This window comes from Squalius cephalus (assembly GCF_949319135.1).
Source record: "Squalius cephalus genome assembly, chromosome: 8".
Lineage (NCBI taxonomy): Eukaryota > Metazoa > Chordata > Actinopteri > Cypriniformes > Leuciscidae > Squalius > Squalius cephalus.
Window position 1 is genome coordinate 4,595,622 of NC_137129.1, and position 20,239 is coordinate 4,615,860.

Consider the following 20,239-nt stretch of genomic DNA (forward strand, 5'->3'; position numbering starts at 1 on the left):
ACACACACACACACAAGCACAGAGCCGGTAAAAAAAAGCTAGGCATCCACATTAGTTAGACGTGAGGAAATTATACGTTAAGCAAAAAATATAAAAAATAACTCGTCCGACACAATGGCAACTGGTTCATATTGTCAGATTGCCTAAACCAAAAATGTTTTTAGGTAATAGTTTTGGCCAATTAATAGTAGATAATAAATGGGTATCCTCCAGTCCACACAGAGTAAGAACCTTTTTATTTGTTATAGTTTAATTTTTTTTAAAATGTATTAATAATTTTTCTGATACATTTTTAAGGATATTATTTATTCAAAGTATAGAATATATCCATGTTTCAGTATCTAATATATCCATGTTTCAAGATAGCTTCTGCTGTTTAATATTCTCATCTACAGATAAAAGTGTGAATTTCTCACACAAAGAGAACCACCAAATACTGCAACGAGCACCTGTTAGATGAAAAGATTATGCGACACTCAGAATGACACACACACACACACACGCACACACGAGTGCATATACCACAACTAGACTTCACAGCTGCAGAGTGACTCTCTTTCTACCATATGGCTTTAACGTTTCGGAGAATTGGAGATACAGTGTTTAGAAAGTGTGTGAAACTGATAACACCTGATGCTGTCTGACTCCTTAATTAAATGAATACACATTTATCAGTGTGCAGCTCTGGCAAAAACAAGAACATTGTGTGTGGTGTGATAGTGTTTTACCTGTAATCTCAGCCCAGAGGTCCTTGTTCTGTCGCTCTCTAACACACACACACACACACACACACACACACACACACACACACACACACACACAGACACACACACACACACACACACACACACACAAATGCACACAGACACTCACAGACGCACACACACACACACACACACATACTGTACACACAGACACACACAAATGCACACAGACACTCACACACACACACACACACACACACACACACACACACACACACACTCTCTCTCTCTCTCTTTCTCACATCCAAAGACACACACACATCCACAGACACACACACACACACACACACACACACACACACACACACACACACACACACACACACAGTATAATTTGCCCTTATATGCTTGAGGATCCAGCATTCATTCAGTCACTGTCTCCCCTGAGCGATGGCTGGATGTGTTTCTGTTGTGTGTGATGGAGGCTGATCTCTTCACAGGACGGAGTGAGAGACGGAAAGATGGAGAGCTTGAAAGAAACATTCATATTTGTGTATTTGTCTTGTAGAAGAGCCCAATTTTGAATCAACCTTTATCAGCCTTCCAGTGTTCAGTCAGTGATTACAGTGAGGAATAATCCACGGATAGCTGTGCATTAATACACGACGTGGAAGCAAAGCAAATCATTCACTGCACAGCTAGCTGTGGATTTCTACACAAAATAATTATTCTATTAAAAATGTAACTAATAATGACTGGACCCCCTGTTGAAGACCCTCAAATTAAGAAGCAAGAATGCAAAAACAATGTTATAATTTATGTAAATACATTCATCAATCTGTCTGAATAATTCTGCAAACCTTATCCAAAGGCACTGTAAAACAGTCTGTTCCTTAAATGAATATTCTGCTTTCTACTATGAGCTATTATATTACATAAACATAGATGTTTAAATAACTCTGCCATATTGAGTGCACTCGGGCTCGTGGGGATGAGATGTCCTGACGTGCACCTGCTGGAAGGAAGGGTCATCACACACTTGTTCATAATGTCCCGGTATGTCTACAGTACGAGTCAATCAATGCCAAGGCTCTTCAAAGCATTCCATCTTACTTAACATGAAACACACACACACACACACACACACACACATGCAAATAACCCTCCTCTCAGCTTTCTCTAATGACACTTTCTCTTGCGTCATCAGCGATGGATTAATCTCGAAAGGTCCAAGGTCAGAAGTGTGGCAGTATGTCAACAATGCAGCCACTGTCGACTCTTCTAAACACACTGATATTTATACACCTATATACACACACCTGTCTCGCTCAGTAAACCTCTCATCGTCGCCATGTAACATTTCTCTTACGGTAAACACTCGCAGGGAGAATTTCACACCTGCTTTTTTGTCAGCGCTTGATTGGCTGAGGTCAAAGAGTTTGGGAAATGAAGCATTGACGGGAAATGAGCTTTCAGCAGGTTCATCACGAATACAGTGAAAAGCCATGATCCATCTAAAGTTATTTTTGTCTCCGTCAAATATATGTAAACACAACAGCAGCGATGTTAACAATCTGACTAACAAGAAATGCATGCTGAAGGAGTTGTGTGGGAGGAGTAAAAACTTAAAAAGTAAACTTTTTTTTTGCTGATTAATCACCATCCTTATTTGAACGATATCTATCTCAGCTTCTAAAGTTCCTGGATCATTATTTCACCACAGATGAAAACCAGGAAACGCTTTTGACTCGTTCAGCATTTATTCCAGACTAAAGGCAAAAGAAGTTTTACCTGAGTTTGCAGTGAATTTAAAGCGAATTTAATTTGATAGAAAATTGTAGGACAATTCATGAACAAAATAATCTTCAAAATTGGTTCTAATCAGTGAATCAGAAACATACATGACCTCAGCCAACCAGTGTGGTCTGATATTGTCAATGAACCCGTCATTCTAATGGATCTCAAGCTATGCTCTTGTGGAAGTTTACAAATGAAGTGTTTGAGTTTGGAATATAATGGATTTTTTTTTTTTTTTTTTTACATATTGTTATAATAATAGCTACACTATATATGTGTGTGCATTGTTTTTAATGACCCAACAAGTTTGGTTAAACCATCAAAAAAAATTTTTAATTATTAAAAAAAAAAAAAAAAAAAAAAGCATAAACTAACTACATCTTAATCAGTTATTAATATTTTGTTGGTTCTCTCATTTTTTGTTTTTTTTGCATGCGTTCATAATTTCTTTGTATGACGACCTGGACAACAATTGTATCGGCACAATTTCCATTGCAGTAACTCACAAAAAAAACAAAAAAAAACAAAACATACTAATATTTGAATAAAGGGTGATGTTGTCAATTTTCTTAGGCTGGACATCAATTTTAACCACTACTGTATATTTATATATATTAATTTATACAAGTTGGAAGGTTCACTGTATAATTTACAGCATTAGGTGAGAATTACTTTAATCTAATTCAAATGGACATTATAAATGAAACATTCCCAAATAAAATAAGATCATATCGAATCAAAATGAGAGCTTTTGATTTGGGATTGAAATCTCTATCAATCCCGAGCTCTATTATCAAGCTGGACTGTAATGCACGAGCACTTCCGGATATGAAGGGCATCTGAGAGGCAACAGCTGAGGAGAATGACGTCAGTGCGCTTAATTACATTATCAAATTTGAAAACGTCATTTACAGCTCATAAAGTTTTAGACTGTAGTTACAGTGATGTATTCTCTCTTACACCACACACTGAAGTTACTCATCGCCCTAGAATGCAGTGTTGATGACTGTAAAAACAACAATGCACAGCTCAAGCGCTATTAGTTTGAGCTATGAGTGAAGGAAAACATCCTTATATAATCAAAACTGATACCTCGAGAAACATTCATCGGTCTACAACCGCCCAAAAAAACCATCCTCTTCCCTCGGTATCCATAGAGACCGTTGGGTCAGGCTCTTTCAAGACAAAAATAGCATGGGAATAATAATCGGACAAACACACTTGACGCTCAGACTCGTAACCCTGTTAATCTGACCTCAGTCTGCTCAGCTGCTGGATCTGGCACTGGATGATCACAGAACAATGCTGACAATGACCAGAAAACGCTGAAAGCACGCCCACCGCTTTAGACTAGCATGCACAGAGAGGAAATAAAACGACAGCCTTTAATATCATCGATTTTAATCACATGAAAACAATAGAAACACAAAAACCAATTATTTTTAGTGACAAATCCATTCTCTAGCCTGTATAACTGTTCTTTTCCCCAAGCGATGATTGTAGACTGAACAGAAGGAGGTATAACAAGGGTTACAGTAAGACCACGTCTTTCTCCCAGCAATTAAATGATCATCATCATCAAGGAAAGAAATCAACAGCTCTTGCATTAGATTATATGTCAGTACTCATTACAAAAATAAGATATTAGCAGTGGCAGGCAGCCAGCAGCTTCACTTTGGGCAAGAGGGCGAGAGAGAGAGAGGGCTAGAGAGAGAGAGAGAGGGCGAGAGAGAGAGAGAGGGAGAGAGGGCTAGAGAGAGAGGGAGAGAGAGGGCTAGAGAGAGAGAGAGAGGGCGAGAGAGAGAGGGAGAGAGAGAGAGAGAGAGAGGGAGGGCGAGAGAGAGAGAGAGGGCTAGAGAGAGAGGGCTAGAGATAGAGAGAGAGAGATCAGATCTTCCCTCGACCAGCACAACCCTGGCCTTGAAAGTCCACCCACAGAGAGGGGGCGGGGCCTGTGTTCTAAGCCCCGCCCAGATCATGCCAGATGTTAAGAGCAGAGCGCGTGTGAGTGCAGGAGTGTTAATAGTTAGGAGCAGTGAGAGAGTGTGAGTGTGGCTGTAGTAGCGGGGTTAAAGCGCTCTACTGTTGGGGGTAATAGGGCTGTTGCTGTGGGGGTTGTTGAGGGTAAGGGTAGGGCTGCTGTGTAGGAGGGGCTCCGGGGTACCCAGCCTGCCCCTGGGCTTGATAGGGCATGTAGGGCATATTAAACTGCCCGTATGCATAGGGGTTATAGGCCATTGGCATCTGGTAATACCTGAAAGAGAGGGAAAATAATATTAATAATCACATGTTTTCTGAAATGTTATGTTTGAATGTGCAAATGATTACATATGCACTCATTTGCATAGATTTACACAACAGAAATCTGGAGCCAGGCTCAAAACTCTTCATTCTGGTGACGTATTAATGGTTTTTACTGAGGGATTTTCACTTCTATCAATTCATAAATCAAAAAATACTGTCAACAGCCAGAAATAAAATGTTATGTACATAGATGAACAAACCCTTCTGGCAAAAACCTTCAGAATATGGACAGGAATAAAACTGTAAAGTTTGGTGTATGCTAGTGCTGATGAAATGGAGAAATGCACAAAGCACATTTCAGAACGTAAAATGTAAAAGAACGTATGATCCATTAATACTAACACTTTCTTTTCTCTTCTATATCTATAATAATAATTTTTTTTTTTTTTTTACGTATAACTGGGAAGGGTCACAGCACTTGCATATTGTTGTCCTATTGTTAGTTTTACGGCTTCTTTTGCTCTCCTCATTTTTAAGTCGCTTTGGATAAAAGCGTCTGCTAAATGATTAAATGTAAAATGTAAATGTAAAAGTTTGAGAAAGAGAATAAAATATTTTGGGAGCAAGTGGAGGCCCCATTTGTTTTGAAGTGAACCATTGCAAAGGTCGCGACTGCAGTAGAGAAGTGTGCTTATTCAGATGCAGCCTTAGTTTCTGTCCTGAATAAGGTCCTTCAGAATCAGAATAGAGCTGTCTAGCTTTTGGCACCGGGAGCGTGTCTATGGGTTTCTGTCGCATACATGTACTTGAGAATGCCTTTATTTACCCTGGGTAGCCTTGATAACTGGGGTAGGGTGGTCCTTGAGCCTGTGAGGGTCCAGTGGGAGCAACAGGTGGAGGATTAGCGCTGCCGGGACCCATCGGAGAACTGACAGGAGCTGAAGTACTGGCGGCCTGAGGAGTGATGCTAGGGGGCGGTGGTCTCGCTGGGGGCGTCGGCTTAGCCTGAGGCTGCTGCGGGTTCTGGGACAGAAATACAAATAACAACTTCATCTTTAAGCCTAAAGTATGTTTCATTTTTATATGCGTACATTAGCGTGCGGATCCAGTCAAACGCACAGCCTTTCAAAGTATACTCCATTTTATAGCATGCGCAAACACAGGCTCTCAACATGTGCGCTAGAAAGATTCATCCTTGTCTAATGTCTGTGATTTTTCTCTCTTAAAAGTTACGAGAGATAAAAATGTCTTTGTACTTGTTTAAACTAGATATGTGGTAATCTTTTAATCCCCTCACACAAGTGTCTATTATCAGTCTTCAGTAGTTTTTTGTTGTTCTTGTTCTGTCTCCTCCGACTGTAAAACAGTGACCTGGGCCAGTGTTGCCACACTGTGGACAAACTAACTGGTGCAAATTCAAAGCGCATGCGCATACACTGTGACTGCACACGTGGTTAGAAAAATGTATGAAATTCGCCTCGTTCTTGTATGCGTGTATACTTTGGGCCCTAGAACTCATGAGTCTGTGAACTCACAAACACGGTCCTGGGCGCAGGGGTTGGGCCTCCAGGGGCAGGAGCGGGGGTGTTGGACTGGTATGATGGGACGTTGAATGAAGGAGCGCTCGGCTCACGAGCGATGCTCTGCTGCAGCTCCCTGTCAATCAAACACAGTCAGAGTATGAGCCAATCACAGTCCTTCAGTGAGAAAAAAGGCCTTGATTGATGTTAGTGTGACATACTTCAGCAGTTCATCCCTCTCAGTTTTGCGAGCGAAGACAATGTCGCTGCACTTATTTTGAAACTTCAGCAGGATTTCTGTCAGATCATTGTAGAACTGAAAGAAGACAGAGACAGCTGAGTGACATTGTACAGATTGTGCATGTGTACAGGACTAATAATAGTGCATGCAATAGTTACTTTAGTGCCCTCTTTGATATTGGAGCTGATCTCGATGTAGCTATCATGGGCCGCAGCAAGCTTCTTTAACACCTCCTCTCTGCTGTTCGCCTCAGAGTTGGATTGCTTCAATGCTGAAAACTCCTGGTGAGACACCTGAGACGAGCAGGACCGCAATTTTAAAATGAAAAAGAACTCACCATAGTTGCAGCAACTATTACATTAAATGTTCATTTAAAGTGCACCTATTATGCTGTGTTTTGGAGTCTCCTACAATAGGTTTACATGCATCCATGGACAAAAACTATTTTCTCATAATATACATTCAGGGATGCAAACACATGTATGGTCAAAAAAGAGAGGTTATCGAAGCCCTCGCCCCCGCGGCAAATATCCAGATACTTACATAATTTTGATGAGTTTTTTTGTAAGTTATCATTTTGCAGTGTATGATTACAGTTAACACCTTTAAATATTACATAAATGTATTATGTATTTTTATTAAACTTAGTGAGTGTATAAATCAGCAGCAAAAAAGTAATTCTTTAAAAAATTTGCATAGTAATTTTATAAAATATAAACATGTTAATAAAAACAAATTACTATTAGTACTCTTATAAAATTCAATCAGGCAATTATACATTTCACAATTTTATATTTATATATGAATGTCAAGAATTCAGAAGTGTATATATTTATATAGCAATTAAATTGTATATATTTATATACAATTAAATTATGCTTATTTTAAATGTATTGTGCAAAAAAAACATGCCTTTAATAATCTTTCAGTACGCAAAACCATGATAATATGAAACGCTTCAAAACAGAGTGCACAAAGCGCGTATGCGCATCGCGGGTGCAGAATGATGTGCTCAAAGCAACATGGAGTCACAGTGTGCAGCGCTGCGCATTTAAAAGTTCACGCCACGGCACAAAGCGAAGAAATGTCGAGCGCACAAATCCTAGTGTATATCTGTCCAACAGTTTACTGATCATTTGTTTCTTTGCAGTTTTAAATTCCAGTTATTGTGCGTTTGATGCCGATTCATAGTCCTTGTGATGTGTGTGATCTAACGAGTCGAGTCGTTTAAAACAGCAACAAACATAAAATACAAATACACAAAATAAAGTCATTTTATGCAAATCCACAGCCTTTTATCTACAGATCAAGCATTATAATGTGAATATATCATATTGGAGAGAGTTTTACCGTGCTTGTATGCTGCTGTAACCAGACGAGGCACGCGCGCTGTTTGAATCCTGAATGGAGAATGATTGACAGCCGCAGAGGAGGGAAAACGAGTTTCCGTAAACTTTAATTTAATGATGAAAATAGTCTTCTGTCCCTCACATTAAGCTATGGAATGGCTTCAGATGACTTTGTGAAATTATAATCAGATCAGACCCTCTCAGACCTAAGTCACCCAAACTGACGTGAAAAAAGCGGGAGGCGCCGAAAAGCGCGCTGTTTGCATCCCTGTACATTGCATCATCACCTCTTGATGAGAGCCTAATCAGCTATGATTGGTCAGATACTTCCTCAGTGCTTGTAAACACAGTGATACGATCAGTAATGATGATTTTACTGTATAAATTCGAGCACATGTCCGCATCCTTTGAAAGTGGATTCTCAGTGCAGAAAACTTTGTTTTCTCAAAATCACAAACGAACCAAGCTCTTCCAGGCCTGTTACATCTACAGTGTATAAGGGCGGGTCAAAGACGACGTTACTCGCAGGCAGCCATTGAAGACCACAAGATCTTTTGGCTGACTATAACTAAATTTGTCATGTACTTTGATTTTTGAAACTTCTCAGGCCTTTTACATTCACAAACAGCTATTACACACTGAATGAAAGGGAATATCTGAAAAAGCATAAAAGGGGCACTTTAAGTTGAATGATTCAGAGTCATATTCAATCATTATTGTCCTTGATAGAGGAAATTTGTTTTCACAGAGTGTACCAGTAGTGAATGGTACACTCATTTTCATAGCAGAGCCTTTGCTGGTCTGATTTGTCATGCGTGAGTGTGTGAGTGTATGAGTGCACCTGTATCTGTGACAGCAGCTCCTCCTGTCTGCGTAAATTCTGCTGAACATGTTGTGTGTGAGAGCCGTAGCGAGTGTCCAGCTCACTGGTGGTCATGGCCTCCTCGTTAATGGCACCATCTTGAGCGAGTGCGGTAAGGAACTTTGTTGTCAGGTCAAAGGTCACCGCCTTCACCTCTCCCTCCAGAACTTCCCGTTCCCTCTTCACCTCATCCAGCTGTGCCAGCTGTGCCCTCAGCACGTTCACCACCTGCACAGAAGAGACAAGCCTGGACTGAAGGATAGCATTTGAGTTTGGTCTGGGTTAAGGCCCGTTCACACCAGGAACGCCAACCATCCAGATAACTATAGCCATAACTATATTAGTGTCCACACCAGTGGATGAAGTGCGCTGTAGTTTTGTTGTATGCCGCTTCAAATGCTCAAGCTCTTTAAAGTTTCTTTGTGCTGTTATCGAATATAGTGAGATATATATATATATGGGTCAAGGACGTGACGGGTCATTTTTTTTTGTCCAAAGGCCTTAATAATAATAAAAAACAAATATATAACATCCAAAGTATATAAGGTAGTACAACTTGATCTCTTTTACTGAATCCAAAAGGTTTTAATTATATTTTACTACCGTACATATAAAGGTATTTTAAAGATTTTGAAGTGTCAAAAGGTCATTTGGTAAAACCGATATAGTAAATATTTAAATGGAATAATATTGTTTTTAATAACTAAAGGAACTACAATAATACAAATATAAAGCAGATAAGGCTCTTTTTTTTACATTTCCCCTTTTCTCCTTTCCCTGTGCAATGTTTTACTTGAATATGTTGGAGTGTTTAGAGTAGTCCAATAAATGATTACATTTATGAGATCAGTGATCATTTTTTGTTATATTTCTTCTGTGGTACACACTATATACTATCTCAACATCAATGTCAAATCAGTTTTTAACTTTCAAATCAGTGGTTAAACCGAATGACTTTTTTGGTGACATTTTTTCCATCTTGTAAAAAATGACAAAAAACAGTGTTAATTGATTGTACAAACCACAAAATCTTATTGTTAACACCTAGGTAAACAAAAAAAATGGTTTCAAATATAGTTAAATCTCCATTCAATTTTTTTACACTTTTAAAAACCTTATTCGTCAATGACCCATATACACATACATCTTAACCTATAGTATAGTACCTTAAATTAAAATTATTTCAGTTAGATCCTAAGGCAACATTTATAATTTTCATTTAATTTTCTAATTTTAAGCTTTCATCAACTATTTCGTTTTTTTATATTAAAAAAAACAAAAACGTTTTTTATTAGTTTTAGTTGATGATAATGGCACTGAGCTCACCTCACTGCCCTGCAGAGTCTTGGCAGGGTTGGCAGACGGTATGGCGGCACTGATCTCATTCTCTGGCTTGCAGAGCAAAGCAATCATCCCACAATGTTCATTGTAACGCCCTTTCACCACCTGATCAGCCTGCACTGCCTTGTCCAGTATATTGCAAAAATTATTCCCCTCTGCAGAGAGAGAAGAGAGAAGAGAGAGAGAGAGAGAGAGAGGAGAGAGAGGAGAGAGAGGAGAGAGAGAGAGAGAGAGAGAGAGAGGAGAGAGAGAGAGAGAGAGAGAGAGAGAGAGAGAGAGAGAGAGAGAGAGAGAGAGAGAGAGAGAGAGAGAGAGAGAGAGAGAGGAGAGAGAAGAGAGAGAAGAGAGAGAGAGAGAGAGAGAGAGAGAGAGAGAGAGAGAGAGAAAACCATCATGAGCAAAGCAAGGGGTTCCTGTAGCTCAACTGGTAGAGCATGATGACTAGCAACACCACAGTCATGAGCAGGAAACATACAAACGGATAATGCACTGTTACCTCGTTTACCTCGAATGCACTGTAAGGCTCATTTGTTAAAAGCATCTGCTAAATGCATAAATGCGGTGGAAGCGCATGTACCTGCTCTGAGTGATTTATACAGATCTCCAGAGGGAGTTCTGTTCCAGCGCTGATTGAATTTGGCTCTGAGTTCATTGTCTGTCGTTTCCTCATCATCTAATATCTTCAAGGACTGTAACACCAACACAATATTTTTGTTCATGAAACAAACTGGCATGAAGTGCAAGTACATACAGTCAGATGATGTCATACATACAGTGGGTTCAAGAGTCTAAGACCACTTTTGTAAATATATAATTTTAGGATTTAGACAAATGAAAAAGAAATGATTGATATTTGCAGGTCACTTGACAAATGTAGACAAATTTGTGACACTGATCATGTCAACTCTTTTGTACAGATGGTCAGTGGTTTTTGCTTTCATCAAAGCACAATATTTTCTCTTTAGTAATTTTCACTCAAATTGTTATACTGAAAATGTTAATAGGTATTAAATAACTTTTTTTTTTTTAAATGCAAAAACAGAAGCATTTTACTAGTGGTCTCAAGTCTCTAGGATCTTATAAAAACAAATGGTGAATGTGTGCATCACCTCATCCAGGATCTCACGGTTCCTCTGCAGAAGTTCAGGGAGATCTCGGATCAGCTGTTCGATGCTCTGCAGGCCTCCTTGCTGAATAACAGCACGACTCTTCTCCAGGATGGACTGAGGGACGGCGTCTCCCGACAGATCTTCTAGTGCAGCCGGCAGATTCAAAGACGCCAACACCCTAACCGATCAACGACAACCAATCAATCACCTCTAAAACCCTTAATAATACACTGTCTAAAAATGATTAATGTGATACACATTTATACGGCATCATGTGCATTATTTCATTAGTGATTAGTGCCTTAAAATACAGAGGAGTAAGAGTCGGGGATGCAAACTCATCTGGGGTGAAAAGGTGACAAAGATGCGGGAAAACGACCATTAAAATATCAGCTTTAAAATGTGGATTTACAGTCGATTTTAGCTCAGGGATATAGAGAACTCACCCTTGACTATTTATAGTTTTAACAGAATAACAGAATAAAAACATCTCTAATTCACTTGTCTCAGGCATGGAACCCATTCGATATTACTAAATAATAATCTAAAATAAAGTATTTTTACATGGATGTTTTCAAAACATGAAATCTGTTTCCTATGCAATGTTTTTTGACAAGCCTTAAAAACTGATAATTTTGGACAGAGGGTCAGAATGAAGGTTGAAAATAGTTTTTCCACATATGTTTTTTGCGTGCAAAAAAACTTGATTTACATTATACGTGAACATCAAGGAACATTACAATAATTATGTCAAGACCCCTTTAATTAGTTTGCAGTCAAACTTTAAACAAAGAACTTTTATTTTGGCAGAAAACTGCATGACAACCCCCCCCCCACACACACACTTAAAAAAAAACTATCACACAAATTACCTCTTATATATTTAAGGTGTAGAAAAGCTTGCATCCCTGAATAGTTCTCAATCTACATGTTAATGGACTTTTAATGGAGTTTAAATTGACTCATGTAAGAGCAAGTAAATGCACAAACACTGACCCATTGCAGAGATTTGTTGCTTCTCTCATGCTGCCAATCAGTCTGTTGACGGTGTCAGCCTTCCTGGAATTGGCTGCACTCACAGACTGCTGAACTGCCATCGGCACCATCTTCTCAAACAGATCTAAACAAAAATTGCAGTTTTGCATTTCATTGGATTTTTCCACATAAGAAAGGGGGAAATAATACCCCCCAAAAAAATCAATACAAAGAGTTGAAGGTCAACTGGATGTAATGTGTGCATCGTTCTCTGACCTGTGAACTTCTGGCTGAGTGGAATCTGCACTGCAGTTGCTTTGACCAGAGATGCTTTGCCAATGTGCTCCAGGTCTTTGACCTCCGGCACTCGGTCATGGTAAATGAAGTCGTTGTCCTTCTTTGCAGCTGTGAGCGCACGACTGATCTTATCTGACAGATCCTTTACGTTAACATACTCGTCGTATCTGGAAGCCGCAGTCTTCACCAGCTCCGTGGCGTGCTGCAAGACACGCACGAGAAACCTCAACATCAACGTCCAATTAATGAAGCTCATATCAGCAGCAAAGGCTATATTCAAGGCAATCAACATTTATTCCGTTTTGAGATTATTTTTTATATTGAAATAATCAATCAAACCGCCTGTCGAACACAGACTAACACACCTGCAGCCGAGCAATCTCCTCTCCGAATTTTTTCTTCTGATTGGCCAAGGCTGACTGGTGCAGCTCGGCGGTGGCCTGCATCATACAGTGCTTGGCGGCGAGGACTGGAAGCACTTCCTGGAAATAAAAATACTGACCAGGGAAAGGCAACCACAGCAATCACAAACGCCACAGCAACCACGAACCAACACCACGGGCAACCACAAACGAGCACAGACACACAGCACAGGGCGCAGGAAGAGAAAACAGAACAGCAAATCAGCACGCATCCTTCAGCGAACCCCAACCAAATCCTCACACAACGCTCATGCAGCGTTCACTCACAGATCAGTAGGAGAAGAAACAAAGGCTGGTGGCTTTGGGAGTGTGTGTCTGTGTATGCGGGGGTGACTAGCAGTCAAACGGGAATTACGGTGACTCAAATCTATAGACGCACGCATACAGACAGTTAAGGGTGCTCCGACTGATCGGGCGCCAATCGTTATCGGCTGATAACCCTTTTATAGAATTTGATCGGTGGTCTCCATAAAATTAGATGACGCAAAACTCGTGAGAATATTTCTATGCACAGCTAAAATTGTTTTACATTCACCGGTGACATTCGAGATTCGTTCCTCCTTAAAAGCCCAAACTTAATGTCCAAATAAGCTAAATCAAGGATTGTTTTAAAATGCAGTCTATTGTTGCTAAACTGCAAGACGTGCTCGATAATAAAGAGTTTTAAAAACTCCATTAAGCCGTGAAGAGATACTGTTCCCCAATCGGCTTTCTGTGCGCGCGCTCCGAGACGGAGTGGAACACGGGGGGGAACTTTGAGCTTAGGGGTTAAAAACAATATGCCAAAATGCCAAATTTGGTGAGTATTCACGTAAACACAGTCGGTTATGTTTTCAGTGAACTTAAACAGTTGGGAAATAAATCGCATGTGTAACAGTATGTTGGATCTGTGCATTCGGTCTTGCAGCCTAATATTCCCGTTGCTCTCTGTGTTCCTTAATGTTCGTCAAACAACAAAAGACAATGAGAAAATGAATCTCTGCTCTTTAGTAGATTTAATAGGATTAATCTATATTTTATTTATGCAGTGAAGACTATACAGTGTTGTTTTACACTGGATTAAACTACTTTCTGTTGATAAAGTTTTTATTATTATTATTATTATTATTATTTCACAGGATAGCTATATTTGTTAAGCTCTAAGCTGTTCCTAATCTCCTCTAAGAAAGGGAACTGAATATGTTGCACATGTTGCTTGCCAATAAATAAAGAGTTGTCAATTCATGATACTTTCTTATCTTTTAATTTTAATATGTAAAGGAATAGTTCACTTAAAAATGAAAATTGTCATCATTTACTCACCCTCAAGTTGTTTCAAACCTGTATGAATTTCCTTCTTCTGCTGAACACAAAAGAAGATATTTTGAAGGAATGTCAGTAACCAAACAGCTGTTGGACCCCATTGACTTTCATAGTATATTTTTTTCCTACTATGGAAGTCCATCAACTGTCTGGTTACTGACATTCTTCAAAATATCTTCTTTTGTGTTCAGCAGAAGGAAATTCATACAGGTTTGAAACAACTTGAGGGTAAAAGTTGACAATTGAAGAGTAAATGATGACAGAATTTTCATTTTTATGTGAACTATTCCTTTAACATGCATTGTTGTTAAGAAAAGTTAAATAACCCCTGTGGGTTTATTTGAAGCCTTCTATTTATCATGTAGTATTATTTATTTCAGACAATACTGCATTCAGTGATCCTGATCGGAGCACCCTTACAGACAGTGATTGCTGCATGCAGTTTGTGGGATCTTTGACTAACTGTCTCTAGTGACCCCTAGTGGACCACCGTACTCATGTGTCTGTCATGTGTGTATTGGCAGCTGCACATACCTTGGGCAGATTCTCTTTGTATTGACATTGCTTAAATGCGTCGCCGTAGTAATCTGCTGCCTGGTTGGCGAGTTTAGCGACGATGGCGTCCTTCATTTTATCTGCGAGATGAAACAGAGCACAATTAAAATTGTGTCAACTACAAGCAGGAAAAAGCACAGGTATAAACACAGACGCACCAGCAGTGGCCTTGAGAACGAAGACCTCCTGCGCCTGGCTGAGCATGATCTGGCTGAGCGTGCCCACCGTCTCGGGGGAGATGTCCATGGTGGGCTCTCGGTTCAGTGCAGACAGCACAGTGTCCTTTATATGAGCAAATGCACCACTCGCCAGCTGGAAAGAGACGTGAATGCTCATAACATTTTTCTCTCTTGATTGTCTGTGTTGTTGGAGGATTTAAGGTCAAACTCAAACCTGGTAGAACTTGGCGGCAGTCTTAAGTCCCTCGTCATTGTCGAGATTCTGCTCAGAAGCAATCTGACTCGCCAGCGCGCCCACATTAAACAAGACGCACGTCTTCTCATAGCCCACACTTGCCAATGCTGAAACACAAACAAAATTAACCAAACAATGGATAAAGCTGTTATTTTGCTAACCTTTTTATTCTGTTTTATTAAAATAGACCTATTATGCTTTTTTACATTTTTAACTTTCTTTAGTGTGTAATGTTTGTGCAAAGTTACAAAGTCACCCCAGCGGGAGTTATTCTCTATATCAGTGTCGGTTAGGGCTGCACGATTCTTGCTAAAATGTGAATCACGATTTTTCTCCATGGGAATTGAGATCACGATTCTCTTACACAATTCTCATTTTTTTCAACCAAAATGTATTGCACTTAAGTACAAAAAAAAACAACAACAAAAAAACAAAGGAAATTCAGTATAATAAAGTGCAGGAGTAACAAAATTTGTCTCTTTTCTTTATTTTAGACCCCTTAAAGTGAATAATTTTAAAGCTTTATGTTGTTGAACATAAGAGAACATTAACATATAATAAATAAAAATAACTAAATAGAACCTGTGCTTTTTGCTCCAATTGGCACAGAATGTACATAGTACTTACATCTACTGTGTTTGCGGGAATACTCGACTTGGCATTTTGAAATATTTCTGTTTATTTGGCCGTTTAGGCGCGCAACCGGAGACAAAGACTGCTTGTCCGTGTTGCGCTCGGAGCAGTATTTCTTTTCAATATAAAGCACATTTCTTTTAATATTTCTTTTCAATATAAAGCACATTCTGCTCCTTTCTTTCTCCTTCATTCATGATTTGTTATTAACAACTTTAAACAGAATCTTCAACTGAAATCTGTGCGGATTATCAAAAATACGACACATTAGGACATAAAATTGTCTCTGCGCAAAAGTGTAAGTAAAAGGACAGCAAAGCACCCGTTTCAATAAAAGGATATATTAAAGTTTATATAGCCTACTCTTACATTTTCGCTGCTGTTCTAAAATGGTTTTCGCCATTAAGTTACCTTAAACAAGCTGCAGCTGCTTGAATCACAACCCTATATTTTGTTATTATGTGAGTGTGACCAATAACGCGTGAATACAGCATGATCTGAATGCAGGGAAATACACGGAAGTGAATCGCCATCATTAAGAAATGAGATCGCATTTATGTTTGAATCGAGATCGTGTTTTTTTCCCGATTAATCGTGCAGCCCTAGTGTCAGAGTTTCTGAACTCCCTGAAACGCCTCCATTGTAGTCTTGAGTTTTCTTCCGGGAACAAACACGTCACAATATTCCTCATTTAAATAATTCATACGCTAAATAAAGGGGCGAGACCTGGTTTAGTTAGTTGTGTGTTGAAACTGGCGGTTATGGTAAGGGGCGGGGAATTTCCCAAATACGCTCGAAGAAATTGACCACTAGCAACACAATGATCCAGCCGACCAATCAGAGCACTTTGTGCTTTTCAGAAGGAGGGGCTCCATAGAGACAGGAACTAAACAGAGCGTTACTGACAGACTGGGAAGAGAGGAGCTGCAACAATAAAAACTATGTGAAAAATAAGGTGTTTTTTGAACATTAGAGCATGAAAACCAGTTTTAGTAGACCCAAAAAACAAAATCAAGACTTTGTAAAAGGGCATAATAGGTCCTCTAAGCTTTTTAAGTTAAGATTGCATTAGCAAAGCACTATAAAAATTAGTGTAAATCTGCAATATAAATAAACTTGCCTCGCCCTAAGCATTTCACAACAAAACAAGGATCCTCTATATAGAAAAAAGGCTCATATATGAAAAATGAGAGGTAACATGTAGTAAGAAAATATGCAAAAGTAAATAAAGTGTGTGAAGTAAGAGTAAGTAATGTTAGTGGTTGAGATAACATTATTTATGTGCAAACACCAATAAGCTTTTTATGTTAATAAGGGATCCCAAGCTGTGCTGCATTTCCTTTTTACTGGATTAGATGCCTGACTCTATTTCTAATAGGTCACGTTTTCCTTGAATGTGGATGACAGAGATATATTTATTGATGCATACTCCAAAAAAGCCACTAACATATAATTGCTTTAAACACTATAAGTGATATCTGAATCTGCCAATAGCTTAAATGTCTTGAAAATAATTTACAAATAAGCCACTTTTGTCATGCAATCGAAAGTACAAATTCTTTTCACCTGTCATGCATTTGTTTGTGTGCATATGGTGTTTCTGAAATCACGTAAAACAACTCACCAAGCTTGACTGAGCCTCCAAAAAGTGATCCTTTATCAAAAGCATCTTTCCACGTGAATGTCAGACATAACTGTGAAAAACAAAAAACAAAACATTAGTTATGTAATATGCTAAATTATAGTAATCTGTGATTGTGAATTATTAAATGATACCTCTGGAAAAGGAAATTTGGGTTCGATTGCACAGAGCTGATCATAATATCTAGAGGGGAGAGACACAATGAGAAAAGAAAAATTTTAAAATAGAAAGTGTGGAGAAGAAAAACATTCATTTCAAAAATTTGGTGTAGAAACAATTTTCATTCAAAAAATTGCTAGTACGTTTCACAAATAATTACAAAATCACAGCAAGTGATGTTGACATTACAAACATTACATTTTTGAGGACTGCAATAGTCTTGTTTTATTTTCAACAGTGCATAATGACACTGATAATTTAGCCAAGACAGCATTCTCATGTGTGAACACAAGAACCAACTGAAGTTACTTAACCTCACTGTTACAGAACAAACTGGTGACACTTAATCACAATAACATTTCCTTCCAGGAAGGAAATTGGAGCGTTTCCCCACATCGCCGCGCTCCATTTCTCTTTTTATCTGCTATTCCGCAGCCTCTCGGCACTATAAAAAGACCATGTCTGTCTCCTCATGGAGGAATACCTTTGTAGGGTGTCATCACGCAAACCAAACACCAGTCTAAGGAGCTACAAAGCAGGCCATTCACTCTGGATCATTCAGCACGGCTACTAAGCAGCAAACAAAAAACGTATTCCTATAGCAACACACGGCTCATTCACATAACAGATGGCGCAAGTCGGTCCCAGCCGGTACATTAAACCACAAATGACATGCAGAACGTAACCACGGACTGGAGAAATAAAGTCTCATTTTAAATAATAAAAAAAACCGTCTTGCTTCCGTAAGAACCAATGAGGTTGAGAGAAGTCGCTCAGATTTCATCAAAAAGATCTTCATTTGTGTTCTGGAGATGAACGAAAGTCTTACGGGTTTGGAACGACATGCGGATGAGTAATTAATGACAGAATTTTTTCATTTTTGGGTGAACTGTCCCTTTAATATGAAGATCAGGGGGGTATTCCAGAAAGATATAGAAAATGTCCCATTGGGAAAACTAAATAAATAATACAAATATATGGTAACACTTTATATTTCAATGTCCTTGTTACACATGTTATAAAAAGTAATAAATATAAATTATGCATAATTACATGCAACTAACCCTAAACCAACCCCTATTCCTAACCCTAACCCCATAGTTAGTACAAGTAGTTAATTATTATTACTCAGTACTTAAATGTATAATTACACTGTAACAAGGACACTATACTGTAAGACTGGCTGACTTTTCTCCATATTAAAAATATTGTAAATTTGTCTTACAGTACTCAGAGAACTCAAATAAAATCAAAGTAAATGATTTATTTTTGACAACTTAACCAATTAATTTGCATTAAACATTTCAGTACCCACAAAAGTGTGTTTAAACGGGAGAAATTATGTGATGAAAGCATGAGGCAGCAAATCTGTGTTGTTGTTTTTTTTTACAAATTAACTACCATTTCCTATACTCTTCTAAAGCTCCATTGATGAACTGCTGGTTTACAGATAAAGTATATCTTCTAAAAATAAAACTTACGTCACTAACACACCTGTATCCACCCCAGTCACTTCAAATATGACGTAATGGAGTCTCGAGGTCGAAGATTTCGGATTAAACAACTAGGCGAACATAATACAAACACTTCAAAACGCAGTTCCTTCTTTATTTTAGTTATTTGCGTCGAATTATGCATTATTAAATTTACAATTAAAGTTTGACGAGGTCAGACTGAAAGACACACCTGAGTCACGCAGAACCAGGAAGCCGGTGACGTACGATACATAGGTAGTTGACGCACGCATGTTGACTTTTTATATTCATCTTTAAGATTTTGGGGTGAAATTTATATTAATGCATAAATGTATATTTTTTAGATGCACCGTTTTATGTTTTTCACAATTTTAATAACCTTTTTGGGATAAGTAGTTAATTTTGAATGGTCATTGGGTGTGACAAATGAATTTTACAAGTACAAATATTCTTGGTAGCCTCTAAATTAATAATAATATGTATTATATATAGGGCTTTAGAAAGAATAGCAAGTCACACCACAGTATGTCAACTTCCCCAAAAAACTACGAAAACCACATACTAACCACCATAAACACATAAGGACTAACTTATATAACCAATTAAACACACTACCAACATGCCATGCCAAGAACACCAGTTTACGTTTAACATTTATATGAAGCCAATAAAAACAGATAAGGTACAGGCTAAATCACCAACGGTAGCTAAACTTAGCTAAACTCTTGACGAAACTATTAAATGACATTAATTTAGCTAGCTTCATGTAACTCACAGCTTTTAAAATCCGCTAAAGGATAAGCACTTCAGCAAATTACATAGATGAATTAGCAATCTACGCCATAGGCAGCAGAAATAAACACCGTGAAGTTGTCTTGACAGGCTCTCACCGAAGCAGGATTTCCAGCGAGCTCTCGTGTTTGTCCAGCGGCCTCCCCAGAGCACTTTTGCGGAGCTTGTTGAGCTCATCCACGGCACGGACATACTCCGCCTGCTCCTCACCGGCAGGATACGTGGCAGTTACAAATTTCAACAGCGGTTTCACTAAGTCGACCTCTGAGGACTTTTTCAACGGGACAGAAATAAAAGTCGCCATTTAGGCCCGCGGGAACGACACAGTTCTAGTGGAAAACGAGAAGACTCCTGACGGACAAAAACAAAGGCAGAGCACTTCCTGGTTTCTCTTGAGTGCGTCATC

General features: G+C 38.8%; 1 protein-coding gene across 2 annotated transcripts; it reads right to left on the reverse strand.

Moving 5' to 3' along the window:
• Positions 1-3,885: 3,885 nt before the first annotated feature.
• pdcd6ip (programmed cell death 6 interacting protein) lies at positions 3,886-20,239 on the reverse strand. Of its 2 annotated transcripts, none has more exons than XM_079879495.1 (18): positions 19,932-20,239; positions 17,542-17,590; positions 17,390-17,459; positions 15,112-15,239; positions 14,877-15,030; positions 14,698-14,798; positions 12,805-12,921; positions 12,419-12,641; positions 12,164-12,287; positions 11,168-11,345; positions 10,636-10,747; positions 10,044-10,213; positions 8,697-8,945; positions 6,665-6,799; positions 6,487-6,581; positions 6,281-6,401; positions 5,572-5,768; positions 3,886-4,755 (listed from the first exon to the last, which is right to left on the reverse strand). In XM_079879495.1, exons 1-18 carry the CDS (start codon positions 20,135-20,137, stop codon positions 4,581-4,583), a joined length of 2,604 nt encoding a protein of 867 aa, XP_079735621.1. In that variant the 5' UTR covers positions 20,138-20,239; the 3' UTR covers positions 3,886-4,580. The 2 variants fall into 2 exon arrangements, with proteins under 2 accessions (XP_079735621.1, XP_079735620.1); XM_079879494.1 differs by having other exon boundaries at positions 12,805-12,936; positions 19,932-20,236.

Coding starts and splice junctions, on each gene's coding strand:
- pdcd6ip (XM_079879494.1), bottom strand. CDS start 20,137: ATGGCGACTTTTATTTCTGTCCCGTTGAAAAAGTCCTCAGAGGTCGAC. Junction 12,937..14,697: donor ACAAAGAGAATCTGCCCAAG/GTATGTGCAGCT, acceptor TTCCCTGGTCAG/TATTTTTATTTCCAGGAAGT. Junction 12,642..12,804: donor AGGAGATTGCTCGGCTGCAG/GTGTGTTAGTCT, acceptor CGTGTCTTGCAG/CACGCCACGGAGCTGGTGAA.